At 40.6% G+C, this 15,899-nt stretch overlaps 2 protein-coding genes across 3 annotated transcripts in view; one reads left to right on the forward strand and one right to left on the reverse strand.

The window, feature by feature from the left end:
- Positions 1-15,899, reverse strand: part of cyfip1 (cytoplasmic FMR1 interacting protein 1) — a 206,499-nt gene that overhangs the window by 53,534 nt on the left and 137,066 nt on the right. The gene's annotated exons all lie outside the window — the stretch shown is intronic.
- Positions 5,093-10,368, forward strand: fndc9 (fibronectin type III domain containing 9). The gene is made up of 2 exons (XM_080198012.1): positions 5,093-5,747; positions 10,211-10,368. Exons 1-2 carry the CDS (start codon positions 5,093-5,095, stop codon positions 10,366-10,368), a joined length of 813 nt encoding a protein of 270 aa, XP_080054138.1.

Consider the following 15,899-nt stretch of genomic DNA (forward strand, 5'->3'; position numbering starts at 1 on the left):
GATAATCCAAAGGCGTTTTACTCTTATATTAGCAACAAGAGAGCGGTTAGAGGGAAGATTGGTCCTCTTAGGGACAAAGGAGGGGAGCTATGCATCGAGTCCGAGGGAATGGGGGAGATCCTGAATGAATACTTTGTGTCGGTATTCACGGAGAGGGGTTTGTTGTCTTGTAATGTCTTGGAGGGAGCTGTAGGTCATTTGAGGGGAATATCCATTACGATGAAGTGTTAGGGTTTTTAGGTATCATAAAAACGGAGAAAGCTCCGGGGCCTGATGGTATTTATCCCAGGCTGCTTAGGGTGGTGAAAGATGAAATTGCTGGGCCTCTGACGCAAATCTTTGTCTCTTCTTTGGACACAGGTGAGGTCCCAGAGGACTGGAGGGTAGCTAATGTGGTACCGCTGTTTAAAAAGGGCAGTAGGGATAACCCTGGTAATTACAGGCCAGTGAGTTTGACATCGATGGTAGGAAAATTGTTGGAAAAAATTCTTAGGAATAGGATGTATAAGCATTTGGAGCGTTGCGATCTGATTAGGGATACGCAACATGGCTTTATTCAGGGGAGGTCTTGGCTTACGAATCTGGTAGAATTTTTTGAAGTGGTGACAAAAACGACTGACGATGGGCAAGCCGTTGATGTCATCTATATGGATTTCAGTAAGACGTTTGACAAAGTCCCTCACGGTAGGCTGGTAGAAAAAGTTAATGCACGTGGGATACAAGGACAGATAGCTAGATGGATTGAAAACTGGCTAGGCAATAGGAGGCAGAGAGTAGAAGTGGAAGGGTCCTTTTCCAGCTGGAGGTCTGTCACCAGTGGTGTGCCACAGGGCTCAGTACTGGGACCTCTTCTTTTCGTAATGTATATAAACGACTTGGAAGAGGGTGTACGTGGTGTGATCAGCAAGTTTGCGGATGACACCAAGATGGCAGGATTGGTGGATACTGAGGAAGATTGTCAGGTGACACAGCAGGATATAGATGGGTTGGTATGCCGGGCAGATAGATGGCAGATGGCATTTAATCCTGACAAGTGCAAGGTGATGCATTTTGGAAGGAATAATGCAGGGAGGAGTTACATGATAAAAGGTAGACCAATTAAGAGTATAGAAATGCAGAGGGACCTGGGAGTGCAAGTGCACAAGTCTCTGAAGGTGGCAACACAGGTGGAGAAGGTTGCAAAGAAAGCTTACGGAATGCTAGCCTTTATAGGAAGGGGTATAGAGTATAGGAGCTGTCGTCTAATGCTTCAGTTGTACAGAACGTTGGTTAGGCCGCATTTGGAGTACTGCGTCCACTTCTGGTCACCTTACTACCGGAAGGACGTGGAGACCCTGGAGAGAGTGCAGAGGAGGTTTACCAGGATGCTGCCTGGTATGGAAGGACTGGGCTATGAGGAAAGATTGGGAAAACAGGGGCTCTTTTCCTTAGAAAGACGGAGATTAAGGGGGGATCTGATAGAGATGTATAAAATAATGAAGGGTATCGATAGAGTCAACAGCGGCAGGCTTTTCCCTAGATTGGGGACAACTATCACGAGAGGTCACGATCTAAGGGTGAGGGGGGAGAAGTACAATTTTGATACTAGAGGAAGGTTTTTCACACAGAGGGTCGTGGGGGTATGGAATGCGCTACCAACTAAGGTGGTGGAGGCAGGCACTCTGGACTTAAGGTTTACTTAGATTGGCACGAGTGAAACAGGGATGGAGGGTTATAGAAGACGGTTTTAAAAAGGGACAGAGCCTCGGGTCGATACTGGAAACGTAACAGTATACGTTAATGTTTTGACTCTTTAATCCACAGGTGTCGGTCCAACTTGTTGTCAAACGAGGGGCATGCACACGGTGGGTCATGCATGGGCTGCTCTTGGATGTTTCAAGAGTGGCCTAGTACTTCGTGTCGATGTGTGTGCTTAAATCTGGACCAGCAGACGGGCACCACAACAGCTCAGTGACTATCACTGCTAGCTGTGCAGATACATGGATTTGGGCCAGTGTCTGTGGGAGTTTGCGCATCCTCCCTGTTGTTGTGTGGGTTTCCTCCGGTTTCCTCCCACACTCCAAAGATGTGCTCTTAGAACATAGAACATAGAACATAGAACATTACAGCGCAGAACAGGCCCTTCGGCCCACGATGTTGCGCCGACCAGTTACAAAAACAATGACCCACTAGCCTATACCAATCCCTTTTCGTCCATAACCAATCCCTTTTCGTCCATAACCATTCTCCCCTGAATCTGGCTACAGTAGGGGTACAATTCACATACATACGGGGCAAGGTAGGTGTAGGAAAATGCTTTAAAATGGTAGCGTGGGCTCGTTGGGCCGAAGGGCCCGTTTCCCGTGTCGGGTTGTTCTTTGTTGCAAGTGGGAGGCAAACTGTAGTGGATCCAGGTAGTCTGAGAGGCTGGAATTGATTCATGCCATGACTAGTCTTTCAAAGCACTTCATAATGATGGATGTCAGAGCCACTAATACTAGTCATTAAGGACTGCTGCCTGGCTTTTCTTTGGTATTGGGATGATTGTTGTCTTCTTGAAGTAGATAGGGAATTCGGATTGTTGTAAAGAGGTTGAAGATGCCTGCGAATACCCCTGCAAACTGTTCCATAGAGTCTGAGTGTTCGTCTGGGTACCCCATCTGGGCCACTCTCTTTCTGACCCTCAAAAAGGCGGCTCTGATGTCTGCAATGGTGACCACGGATACAGGTTCATCTGAGGCTTCCAGGATGGAGGACATGTTCTCGCTGACCTCTCCCTCTAAATGGGTCAAATGCATTGAGCTCATTGGTGGGTGCGTGGGTGTAGTGGTGCTGGCAATTTTACATGTCTTCATCTTGTAGCTTGTTATGTCTTACAGACCTTGCCATCGTCGGCGGGAATCCATGTGGCTAGCCTGGCTTGGAGCCATCCACTGAGGGAGTGGTATACCTTTGAGAGATGCTGTCTTTTGGCTGAGTCCTTAAAGATACCTGTCTGCCTTCTCAGTGTGGGTGTAAAAAGATCTGTGGCACCACTCTGAAGAGTAGCAAAGGTATTCCTGGTGCCCTCATTAATATGTATCCTTAGAGTCACAGAGGTTTACAGCATGGAAACAGGCCCTTCGGCCCAACTTGTCCATGCCATTTTTTTTTTTAAAAAACACCTAAACTAATCCCAATTGCCCGTACTTGGCCCATATCCCTCCATACCCATCATACCCATGTAACTATCTAAATGCTTTTTAAAAGATAAAATTGCACCCATCTCTACTACTATTTCTGGCAGCTTGTTCCAGTCACTCACCATCCTCTGAAAAAATTGCCCCTCTGGACACTTTTGTATCTCTCCCTTCTCACCTTATGCCTATGTCCTCTAGTTTTAGACTTCCCTACCTTTGGGAAAAGATATTGACCATCTACCTTGTCTATGCCTCTCATTTTACACACTTCTATAAGGTCATCCCTCAGCCTCCTATGCTCAAGAGAAAAAAAGTCCCAGTCTATTCAACCTCTCCTTATAAATCAATCCATCAAGTCCCGGTAGCATCCTAGTAAATCTTTTCTGCACTCTTTCTAGTTGAATATTATCTTTTCTATAATAGTGTGACAAGAATTGCACACAGTATTCCAAGTGTGGCCTTACCAATGTCTTGTCCAACTTCAACAGACGTCCCAACTCCCGTATTCAATGTTCTGACAGATGAAACCAAGCACGCTGAATGCCTTCTTCACCACTGTGTCCACCTGTGACTCAATTTCAAGGAGCTATGAACTTGTACCCCTAGATCTCTTTGTTCTGTAATTCTCCCCGATGCCCTACCATTAACTGAGTAAGTCCTGCCTTGGTTCAATCTACCAAAATGCATCACCTCACATTTATCTAAATTAAACTCCATCTGCCTTTCATCAGCCCACTGGCCCAATTGATCAAGATCCCGTTGCAACCACAGATAACTTTCTTCACTGTCCACTATGCCACCAATCTTGGTGTCATCTGCAAACTTACTAACCATGCCCTCTATATTCTCACCCAAATCATTAATAAGTGACAAATTACAGTGGGCCCAGCACTGATCCCTGAGGCACACCCAGAGATCACAGGCCTCCAGTTTGAAAAACAACTCTCTACAACCACCCTCGGCTTCTGCCAAGAAGCCAATTTTGTATCCATTTAGATACCTCACCCTGGATCCCATGAGATTTAACCTTATGCAACAACCTATCATGCAATACCTTGTCAAAGGCCTTGCTAAAGTCCACGTAGACATCATCAACTGCACTGCCCTCACCTATCTTCTGGTTACCCCTTCAAAAAAACTCAATTAAATTTGAGAGACAATTTTAATCCCATAGTCCAATATGTATCTTAAGCAAATTACAGGTCAGTACCACACTGCTTGTTGGAGGAGTTTGCCACAACACTTAAAATTACAACATAAACTACACTTCAAAAGTACTTCAATGGCTGTAAAGTGCTCTGGATGTCCTGACTCTGCAAGAGGCGCCATTTAGGTACTATATATTTCTTTTGAACTAATCAAGGAGTCAAAACAAAACATGCTGCTGGTTATTCCTTTTTCATTAAGTCCAATTTATAATTTACCATGCTGCATTTGTTAGCTAAAACATAAAAGGAAATCATCTTTTGCCACTGCTACGCATTTTAAAATGAGCCAATCCAGATTTGAGTGAGGCTTCAGAGAACTATTTGAGCTTATTTCTCAAACATAATGATAGAGAGGCTTCCTATTTAATTATACTTTCAAGAATCAGTTCTATAACTAACTTCAGAAATGTGCTCTGAAGAGTACTAATCAAAAGCTCAATATGCTGTGCTGGTCTGCTTGTTGCATTTAACACTCAGCATGAAGAACAGATTTCTTACAGTCATGGTTTCTTTTCATTTACAGAATGTTCTGAATGCAACAGACGAGTACAACAGTGATCACGTTTTCGTAGGTACTTCTACATGCCTCACATGATCTTCTCCTGTGCGTGCACAGTAATATAATTTAAAATAGCTCTCTCATCATTACAAGAATTTAAAGGCTGCAGATATTCTGTCCTCAGACAAATATATTTTTTAAAAACATCATTGTAATTAAATTATATGATGGAGATTGCCATACAAAACATATCGTCCACATCTGCAATTGTGACATGGTCCTCTCCTGCTCACTGTGCTGATAATTTTTACAGCATCATGTATCATCCCAACTGGAACACACTACTGTCTGGATACCCACGGAAAAATTTTCAGAAAGAGGAAAAAGTGCCCACCACTCAGAATTGGTTGACCATTGAGAAGCTGACTCCACTGACCATGTACATCTTGTGCATCACCTGCCAGCCAGTCAACCCTACTAATGAACAATGTACAGTCTTTAGCACATCTCCCCCAAATGCTGCCGCGGTTACCAGCAGGAAGAAAGACCTAGCTTTGGGAATATGGTTGACAAGCAGCATACTTCTCCTCATCATTGCTGGTGTACTATTATATGGCTGCCTCCACATTTGGTGTTGCAAGAGACGAGAACACCCTGAAGGCTTTGGCATGAGCTCTGATCAGGCAAGAATGGAAGCTTGGAAGAAGAACGTGATGGAAACCGCTCTTGAAGATCGCTTAGATATGCCCTGCAATGTTGCTCTCAATGCAGAAAGTGGAACCAGAGAAGATTCCCAGGTGAACACCATAACGGAAAATCCTTTCACTTCAAAAGACGCTACACCATCCAGCACAGATGTTGAGAAATTATCCACGGGCTTCAGTAATAAGAATAATGGATGACTGTCAAAAGTGTGGTAATTAAACAGTGGCCTTTCATGTGATCAGTTAAAACATTGGAATATTAGGATAGCTGTAGAGTTACAGTACTTACTTCAGTTGATTATTTTAGATTTAATTGCTCTCTCCAGTCTATGGTCATTTTGTGTTGGTATTAGTGTTCAAGCCAGAAAGCTCTGCATTGGGACATTGTAGTTTAACTGTAATTCTATCAAATGTTATTGTGCTACTACAAAAGAGAAATAGACATGGAATGTTCTTCTATTAATTCTGCTGTGGTTAAGTTGGTTTAATTTGTATGCAGCAACTTCATTCCATTATATTATTTCCTGGGGGCTAAATGCCAGTATGTTGAAGTGTGAACACCAATATAAGAAATAAAATAACAAAAACTATGACTGGTGGCCTGTTTTACACATTATCCATGTTTAAAATTGAGAAAAAGTGAGACTTTTTCTGTTTAAAGTTTTGCAGCAAACCTATAGAAAGGAAAATCAAAATGTTAAAGTAACATTATCTTCAATCTAAAATAAACGAGAAACGAGGCCATATATTGTTTGCAGAAAAGAGGCAAGAGAACTAACAGCAACATCATTATGCAAATTAAATCAACCAGTTATATTTGAAACTCAGGAAGTGAGCTTGGTGTCGGGCCATAATATGAAAAGGGCACTAACAACTAAACCATTTTACTCCCAGTCCTGCTGATTCTCTGTTATCCAAGGCCAATTTCATCCCTAAAAGCCAGTTTTTAATTAAAGCAATTTATTTTAAAAAGGCAGAAACGTATAAAATTGTGTTGTGTCTGGATTGGGACTTGAACAAATTACCATTACTTCTGGTATCTTGGATCAAATTCACTTCAGACTACTGGGATGAAAGTCTCAGTTGCTGGTCCATTTAGGGTCCTACATGAAATGAATTTGGGAAGTTTCAACCTAGTTGAAAGTGCATGTTTTACAGAGAATAAAATTGTACCAAATTAGGCAATGCCTCTTAATATTAATCAGAAGGACTTGTGTATATCCAAGAAAGTCGCATTCATGGAATAGAGCAACTAGAGCAAAGGCAACAACTCAAAAATACTAATCATGGTTTATATCTATACGTACAAGCTGAGTGTGTTTGGCAGGGTGCTCAGAATTTTATGCAGTGCTACTTTGAATGGCATAAAAAAAACAACCAAAATTAATAAAATAAAATTGCTGTGAATAGACCAGCTGCTGCAGCACAATGTCCCAGATATTAAACTGATCGATTCAAACGCTTCCCCTTTTCAACTCTTAGAAGAATGTCAATTCTCAGCTGCAACTATTTTTAAATAGAAATTTCTTTACCCAGGAGTTGCTCAATTTCATTGCAGACTAAAAGCTTCATGATTTCAAATTACTTCCAACAAAACTGTATTTCCCCACAGCTGATGGCCTTCAGAAGTGCCTTCAACAGCACTATATCAAAGAGCAAACTGAAGCTCTCTTTAAACTGCGTAGCCAATGAGCAACCCAAACTTCCCGGTGCAGACTGCATACAAGTTGGCCCCTTAAGTAACTGCACATGATGGCTGTGCAAGAAGTTTTAAAAGGTTCATCGATTTAATTTAATGGGCTGCTCACTACAAAAAGTATTTTGGTGCTCAGTTTTATTTGGGTAAATGGACTTTAAGTATTTAATTTTGCCCATTCTAGACAGAATAGTGAAATAAATGCAAAGATTAATTTTGTATGTGTCTCTGTGAGGTTCTAATTTCTTCACAGCAAAGTTAAAGTTTGTTTATTTTAAAGTTTATTTGTTAGTCACAAGTAAGGCTTACATTAACACTGCAATGAAGCTACTGTAAAATTCCCCTAGTCGCTCCAGCGCATGTTTGGGACAACGCACCTAACCAGCATATCTTTCAGAATATGGGAGGAAACCCACACAGACATAGGGCGAATGTGCAAACTCCACACAGACAGTGACCCAAGCCAGGAATTAAACCTGGGTTCACTGGCGCTGTGAAGCAACAGTGCTAACCACTGTGCTAGCGTGCCACCCAGTAAAGGTCAGGATGAAGAAGAAAGCACTTTACCAACTGACACAATGATCAAATATTCCCTCTTCCTCTCCCCTCTCATGCCTTTCCAACATGACCACCATCCCAATACCACCCCCCCACCCCAACTTCCTGTCTGCTTTTTGTTCAAAAATCATGCTTCACAAATAATCAGTAATATACCATAAAATAGTGTGCATGTTGGGCCAAGTCGATGGATGATGCCTTGCACTTGGGCCACCGTGGAAAGCAGTTTCTCACAGAATGAGGTTTAATTAAACTGGGTTGAAAAATTTATAAGTGTAGCTGACCAGCTAAGACAGCTCATTGTAAATATCAGGCTGTACTATGAGCTGTACAACATCCATTTTAAGGTTTAGACTTAGCTTGTATGACATGGTAATTAACTAAATGCAGAATTAAATTTAAATTAATAGCTGATCATCGCTGAAGCTTGGCTTTTATAAAAACTAGATCCTAAGATAATAAGCAAAACCATAACATTTAACCTTTCAAATTATAACATTTCTGCAACTCAAGACTTTGTGTTCTGATTTACCCAATTTGTCAGCCAAATGGCCAATTATCTTCACATTAAAATAACAGGAACTGTATTTATATAACTTCTTTAATGTGTTGGGATGACATATGGCATTGCATGGGAGCATTATCAGACAAAGTTTGACAATGAATACATAAGGACATATTAGGAAAGACTAGTCAAAAAGGCCAGTTTTAATGAGCATCTTAGAAAAGGAACAAGAACCAGGAAGGCAGACAGGCTAAGGGACAGAATTCCAGAACTTAGGGGCTTGGCAGTTGAACAAATAGTTGCAAATACTGAACCATGTAAACCTGGAATGATCAAAAGGTGAGAAGTGTTTATCTCAGAAGGTTGGGGAAGATTACATAGCTAGGGAGGGACTTGACAATAAGGATGAGAATTTTAAAAACTGAAACCAAGATTGAGTTGGTTTGAAGTACAAAACTTGAGTATTGCTGAAAAATGACATTTTGCCAAAGCTTTTTGTCTTGCATTCATCAGGACAATCACAAGAATACAAATGTCAAGGAAAACAACCGCCTTACATTTTATGTGAAGAGAGTACTGATTGGTTGGCAAGCATACTCTAATGGGTAGAAGCATGCCATGGAGAAGTCACTGGTTAATGGTCACTGACAGATAACTGTCAAACACGGTTTGAAAATTTGAACTAGGCAGCTGGACTGTGACTGGTCACAGCATTGCCCTAGGGAATGAACGAGTGAAAGGCTATCCTTCACTCAGGCCATGCCTTGACCAATTATTTCTCCATGACATTGGTATTCTTGTGATTGTCCTGATAAGTGCAAGACAAAAGGCTTCAACAAAACATATTTTTTCAACACCACCCACAGATTTCTCAGCTTTACTTCACAGCATAATGATCCAAAACCTGGGATCAGTACTTTTGGCCTTACCTTCAGTACCGTTACCATAGAAGGGAATCAAAAGAAACTGAAGGGTAAAAACAGCTGAGGAAAGGTCATCAATCTGAAATGTTAATTTGGCTTCTCTCATACCAGATACTGGCCAACCTGGTGAATCTTTCAAGCTTTTCTGTTTTTCAGTGGGTGCTTGTTAAGAACAGTTAGATAGCAAATACATATATACATGTCATTATTTGGACTCTTGCATTTTAATTTCTGTGATGCCAAGTTGGGTTCAAAAGCTCAATGCATATTGGCCAATCTCAAGTTCATGGCAGTAACTGAACCCCAGAAGACAGCATCGAAAATGCAGAGAGTCACACAGGCAGTGTCTCACAACCAGCAATCTCGGGACTGAGTCTATGCTGGATTTCGGAACGAGAAATGAAATCCCCTAAGTTCAGTGAAAAGGGGACATGTGAAAATCAAATTAAACAACTGTAAAGTACTGTGGGGACAAGGATTGATCTGATCATTTGCAGTGCAGGAAAGAACAGGTGCACAAAGCCACATGGATACAACTGCCTCAAGTTTTCAGAGCTGGGTTGGGTAGGTTCAGGGATCGCTATGTCACTCAAAACACCAGGCATGTGAAGCAAATAACTACTCGGCACATCACTGCGCCAATGCAGAAACTCCCTGAACAAGCCAGTTAGGTTTATCACTCATCTGAAGTTCTCGCATGGCCTGTTTAAAAACAAATCTGGTTTCTGACACATCTGGCCTTTGGATAGCTGGACTTGAGGCGTTGTGCCAGTATGAAACAATGGCAGATTAAATTTAATATGAACAATTGTAGAATGCGGGGACAATGAGCAAACAAGTAGTGCACAAATAGCCAAGGATAAAGTTGTAGGAAATGTGTCCAACCATTGTGAAGCAATAATCAATGAGGCAAACAAACTGAATCGACAAACACTGTTGTCCCTGCAGCATAAATTAAGACAAGCAAGCTTGCAAGAGTTATCTGATCAATATTTCATCAAAGCAAGGGAAACACAGCAGGAAATCTACATGGCAAGACAGCATTAGGCGCATATTTAGGAGATGGAAAAATGAGGCAACAACTGCTTTTAACAAATGCAACAATAACTGCAGCTGAGAAGCATTATTTACAAAATGGTTAAGAACACACAAGGAAGGCAATCAATTGTGTTAATACGCAGAGCCGGGGAAACAAATTATTTTTCTGCCAAACAACAGAAAAGTGCTCCTGCCCTAAAAACAGGCAACGTTTAATACTGTGCTCAATGTACACAAATGGTCACAAAAAAAATTACATCTAAATGTGAAGCATTGGCCTTTCTCCAGTGTATTATGATTACATCAAATTTAACCACATATGGTGGGAGGTGGTGGTCAAAATTAAATCAATCTTCAACTCCTATATGAATCACATCCTGGATATAAAATAATGAAACAGTTCAACTCTAAATAAAATGTCAGAAGAATGGATAGGAATCATATTAACATTAAATACAATTTAAGGTGCCCACTATTGTTTCTGAAAAACATGGTAAAAATGGATTTTTCTACCAGTGAGACAATATTTAAAGGCAGCTTAAATATGTTACCATGGTGCCTGGCTCTTCTAGGATAGTGCAATTACAAAGATTTTTGTTAAAAATGCCCATTACTACTAATGGTAATATTGCATTGCAGTAAGACAATTCTGTAGTGAAAGCAACTGAATGCAAATTTGTATTTTTCAGGACTTCGTACTTCAGTTTCACCTACTGACTACCTTTGTTTCATACCCAGCTCAAAAATCAGAACCTGGCTCTCTATCCCCAACCAACCGACTGTCACAGAATCATACAGCAAAAGAGCTATTCAGTTAATCCCGTCTCTTTGCTCTTTTCCTATAACGTACAACAATTTTCATATTCAAGTATAAATGTAATGTTCTTTTGCAAATTATTGTTGAATATGCATCCACTATTCTTTCGGGCAGTGCTTTCCTTAACAAAAACGGAAAGGTTCTGTAAAGCAGGTTCACCAGGATATTGCCTGGTCTCAAGGACATTGACTATGAGAGATTGAATAAACTAGGATCGTTTTCAGAGACAGAGAGGAGACCTGATAGAAGTCTACAAAATTATGAGGCATACAGACAGGATGGAAGTATCAATTACAAGGTAGCACAGGTTCAAGGTAAGAAGGGGAACATTTAAAGGAGATGTGCAGGGAAAGTTTTTCATGCAGGGAGTAGTGGGTGCCTGAAATGCGCTGCCAGAGGCAGTGGTGGAAGCAGGCGCTTTAATGATATTTAAGAGGCATCTGGATGGGAACATGAATAGGAATAGGGAGATAGCTTTTAGTTTGGTTAGGTCATGATCAGTATGGGCTGGGAGGGCCAAAGAGCCTGTTTCTATGCTGTACTTGGTTCTTAAAAATGCTGGAAAACTCAGGTCTGCCAGCATTTGTGGATGAAATGCTAAAAAAAACTCAGCAAATCTGGCAGCATTTGTGCAGAATGGAAACAGTTGACTTGAGTCTGCATTACTTCTTCAGGGCAAACTCATCCACAGATGCTGCCAGATTTGCTGAATTTTTTCAGTATTTCCTGTTTTTGATTTCCAGCATCCACCATATTTTGCTCTAATTTTAATGCATTCCTTAGTACTTGTGCGAGATTCATATTAGTAAAATCATCCAGTAATAAATTCATAGAATCATCTTAAATCAGTGACCCCTGGTATTCAATGCCTCCATCAGAGTGAACAGTTTCTCTCTATTTAGTCTGTCTTGGTCCCTCATGATTTTTAGCTGCTCTGTCAAATATCATCTCAACTTTCTCCAGGGAAGAAATATAACCTCTGCTTCTCCATAACCCTCATTCATCAAACCATTCTAGTAAATCTCTTCTGGACCCTTTCTAAAGTCTTCACATTCTTGTTCAAGTGCCGTGCTCAGAATTGTACACAATATACAAGACAAGGTTGAACCATTGTTTATAAAGGTCAATTGTAACTTCTGCTCCTATTGTATTCAATGTCTCTCAACTCATGATTCTGTATGCTTTTTTAACCACTTTCTCAAACATACTGCCACCTTCAAAATGATGTGTGCGCACAGACCCTCAGGTGTCCCTGTTCCTGTAATCCCTTCAGATTTGTATCCTTGAGCTTGTATGACTGCTTTTTGTTCTCATCAAAATGTATCACTTCACAATCCTTTGCATTAAATTTGATCTAGCATGTGTCTGCCCATTCTACCAGCCTGTCCTATGCCCTTAGAAGTCCATTCCTATTCTCTCAGTTCATGGTACTTCAAGTTTTGTCTCATCTGTAAATCTTAGAATTGTGCCTTGTGCACCCAAATATAATAACCAGTGCAAACACAACACAAAATGACAATATTCCTTGAATTTTAAGCATTACGACATTCAAATCATAAAAAAAATTACAATTTCTATGGAACATTCAGCTAAACTGGACCACATTTCACCAAATGCTGATGTTTAGGAGTGATTCTTTTGACCTCTGCTGTACAGGTTTCACATCAGAGAATGCAATCGCAAATGGTAACGTATCCAGGATTTGAACCAAGAACCTCTCCCATCAGTGGAAATCCCAAAGCAAGAATCATACCTCTAAACCAAAGACCCAGCTTCCAGATGCAGACTGGGCTGAGCAATTACCCATGTGTCCACTGGAACACCAGCAATCACCCCAGCTGATCAACATGGTCAACTTACCCTCAATGAGCAAACAAGGAGACAGGTTTCACAATAAGCAATCTGGAAAAACTGTTCCACTGAAGCACAGGATCACCACCATAGCAACACATCCCTAAAGGAGCCAATTATCAACCCTACTAGAGAAAATTGAAAATTCTTTGCTTGAATATCAAATATAAGGTAACTTTTTTTTAAAAAATTACAAAAATATTTCCTCTATCCAGTAGAGCCATAATTCATTGCGTTAAAAAACACATCTTTTGTCTAGCTAGTTTATCTTAAATCTGTCTCCTCCAATAACCAACCCAAACACTTCTCATTTACTATCATCACCTACCTTCACTGCTCTTTTACAACTACTTGTAAGGTGTCCATGGAAAAAGCGATGTCCTCCACTATTCTGAATATCAAAATTCGAACCCAATGGCAAAAATAAAACAGTGTGGAAACAGCATGCACATACAACTGAACATCATCTGTTACACACTGGAACGTTGTTTAACATTTGCATCTTTGGTTTTTAGAGCATTGGATTAAGTAACTGCCATGTATATTTGGCAACAATCAAGCAGAATTAGCTCCCAAATGCACTCCAAAGCCGTGTTGCTTCACTATTTTCTCCAGATGTCTGTCTTGTATTCAATTTTTTTCACTTTTGTTCCTCAAGGTGTAAGCTACTGTCTTCAGCCCTTATCACAAGCTCTATACTTATGGAACAACATCCATCCCTCTCTTGGCCACACAGAAGTTGAACTGGCTTTTCAAAATCATGGCATCCCACAAAGAATGCTTATTTCCACTTCCATATCACTAATTTGTGCAGCTCTCTGCTTAAACCCTTAGTCATGACCCTATCATCTGCAGACTCAGCTGTTCCAAAGGACATATTCCCATTCTCTCAACCCTACGTAAGCATTGGTTCATCTAAATGTGATTGTTCAATCTAGTTGCAGCAAACCTTGCTCACCTCGCAACCCTTATATTTGTGCCAATATTGGCTCCAATGGCACAAATTTAAGTTCTCAGCCTTATGTTTCAATTATATTACTATCGTTGTATTTTGCCGCACCACCCTCCTTATGAATACAAGTGATATGGGCTTCATTGGCAAGGCCAGTATTTAGAATCCCTACTATGCAGAAGGCAGCCATTCGGCCCATCAAGCCTGCACCAACAACAATCTCACACAGGTCCAATCCTTGTAACGCCATGCATTTATTTCGCTGGTCTCTTAACATTAAAGGACAATTTAGCGTGGCCAATCAACCTAGCCTGCATATCTTTGGATTGTGGGAGGAAACCAGAGCACCCAGAAGAAACCCCACACAGACACAGGGAGAATGCGCAAACTCCACAGTGACCCAAGATCAGAATTGAACCAGGGTCCCTGTCAGTGCTCAGGGGCAATAGTGCGAACTACTGTACCACTGTTCTACCCCTTTATTCCTTAACTGCTCTTGAGCCAACCAAGGTCAAGAGTCACATATTGATCACACCAGGTTAAGGACAGTAGATCTTGTTCCCAAAAATGCATTAGTGAACCAGTTTAGTTAATAGTTTCATGGTCACAATTACTAGCTTTTTAAAAAATTCAGAATTAACTGATATTAAATTCTCCAGGTGCCATGGTTGGAATTGGATGCTTACAGCTGGATTATTTGTCCAGGCCTCTGGATCACTATGCTACAGACATAAGCATTCTGCCATCGTGGGAGAAACCAAGAACTCTACATTCCTCCCAACCCTGGCTTCTGGTGAATCACCCACTGTTGACAGCGTTTTACCCCCATTTGGACCATCAAATGTCTAGCATTTTCAGAAAAAAGACATCTCTGAAAACACAAAACTCCCTCAATACAATACTAAAGTGGAAAGCACAAAGCAAAAAGTACAATTCAGCAGTTGTTGGAAATCTAAAAAGAAAAACTGGAAATGCTCAGGTCAAGCAGCATCTGTGGAGAGAGAAAAGTAAGTATCTCAACAGATGCTGCTTGATCTGCTGCATATTTCCAGCACTTTTTGTTTTTAATCACTGAAGTGTCAGACTGGCTTTCTAACCTCAAGCTCTGGAAAGTGCCTTGAAGCCTGACCTTCAGCCTCAGAACCAAGTGCAACCATAAAGCCAGAATAAATGTCGGTTTCTTAATAATCAAAGTTTTCATTTTAAAAGCAGCACATAATCCAAAAGTTAGTTAAAATTAACAGAATTAGATTGTGAATGAATTGACCTGTTAACGAACAACTGTTGCAAAACCAATATTCTTTGGTCACTTTGGCAAACATGTGATTTCATACACACGCCAAATTCAGTCGCACTCAAGCCAAGGTGTAACCAAGGTGCAACCAAGGTGCTGGCCAATGGGGGGGGAAAAAAAATCAATGACCAGAATTTATTTCATATACTGTAACGGTTTTCATCTAAATTACACAGTTAAAATCAAAATACAAATGCCATCAATGTTTTCTTCAAAACATTGATTAATTTTGAAATTTGAACATGAAAACACCAACAAATCCTCAATTCCGTTAAAAGGAACAGAACTTAGTTTGTTGAGTCACTATAATTAGATAGTCCTGATAATGATAACCACTATGCACCTGTACAACACATCTAGGAAGATTGTAATGCATTGCCCTGTTTTAATATGAACAGCATCCTCTTATATGGCAAGTCATTTCAAAATGCAAGTTACAAAAAAATTTGAAGTTTAAGCTTCTGAATCCAAATCTTTTCCTCAAAAAGTCGAGATATTAAAGTACACAAAACTAAGCTAAGGACAGCAAGTCACAAAGTCAAAAGTCAAATACTGTGGATGCAGGGAATCTGAAATAAAACAAAATATGCTGTAAATACGGAACACTTTAGACAGCATCATGTTTCAGGTGTGTGATCCGTCATCATTTCCAGCAATTTCTGCCTACATCACAAAGTGTTTTAACAAGAAACTGAA

The sequence above is a fragment of the Carcharhinus amblyrhynchos genome, chromosome 10, assembly GCF_965287045.1.
Source record: "Carcharhinus amblyrhynchos chromosome 10, sCarAmb.v2.hapA, whole genome shotgun sequence".
In the NCBI taxonomy this organism is placed as follows: Eukaryota; Metazoa; Chordata; class Chondrichthyes; order Carcharhiniformes; family Carcharhinidae; genus Carcharhinus; species Carcharhinus amblyrhynchos.

Excerpts from the sequence above, each read along its gene's own strand:
- fndc9 (XM_080198012.1), top strand. The coding sequence starts at position 5,093 with ATGGAGATTGCCATACAAAACATATCGTCCACATCTGCAATTGTGACA. Across the intron at positions 5,748-10,210 it reads GAAATTATCCACGGGCTTCA|ACAAGCAAGCTTGCAAGAGT; the intron begins GTAATAAGAATA and ends GCATAAATTAAG.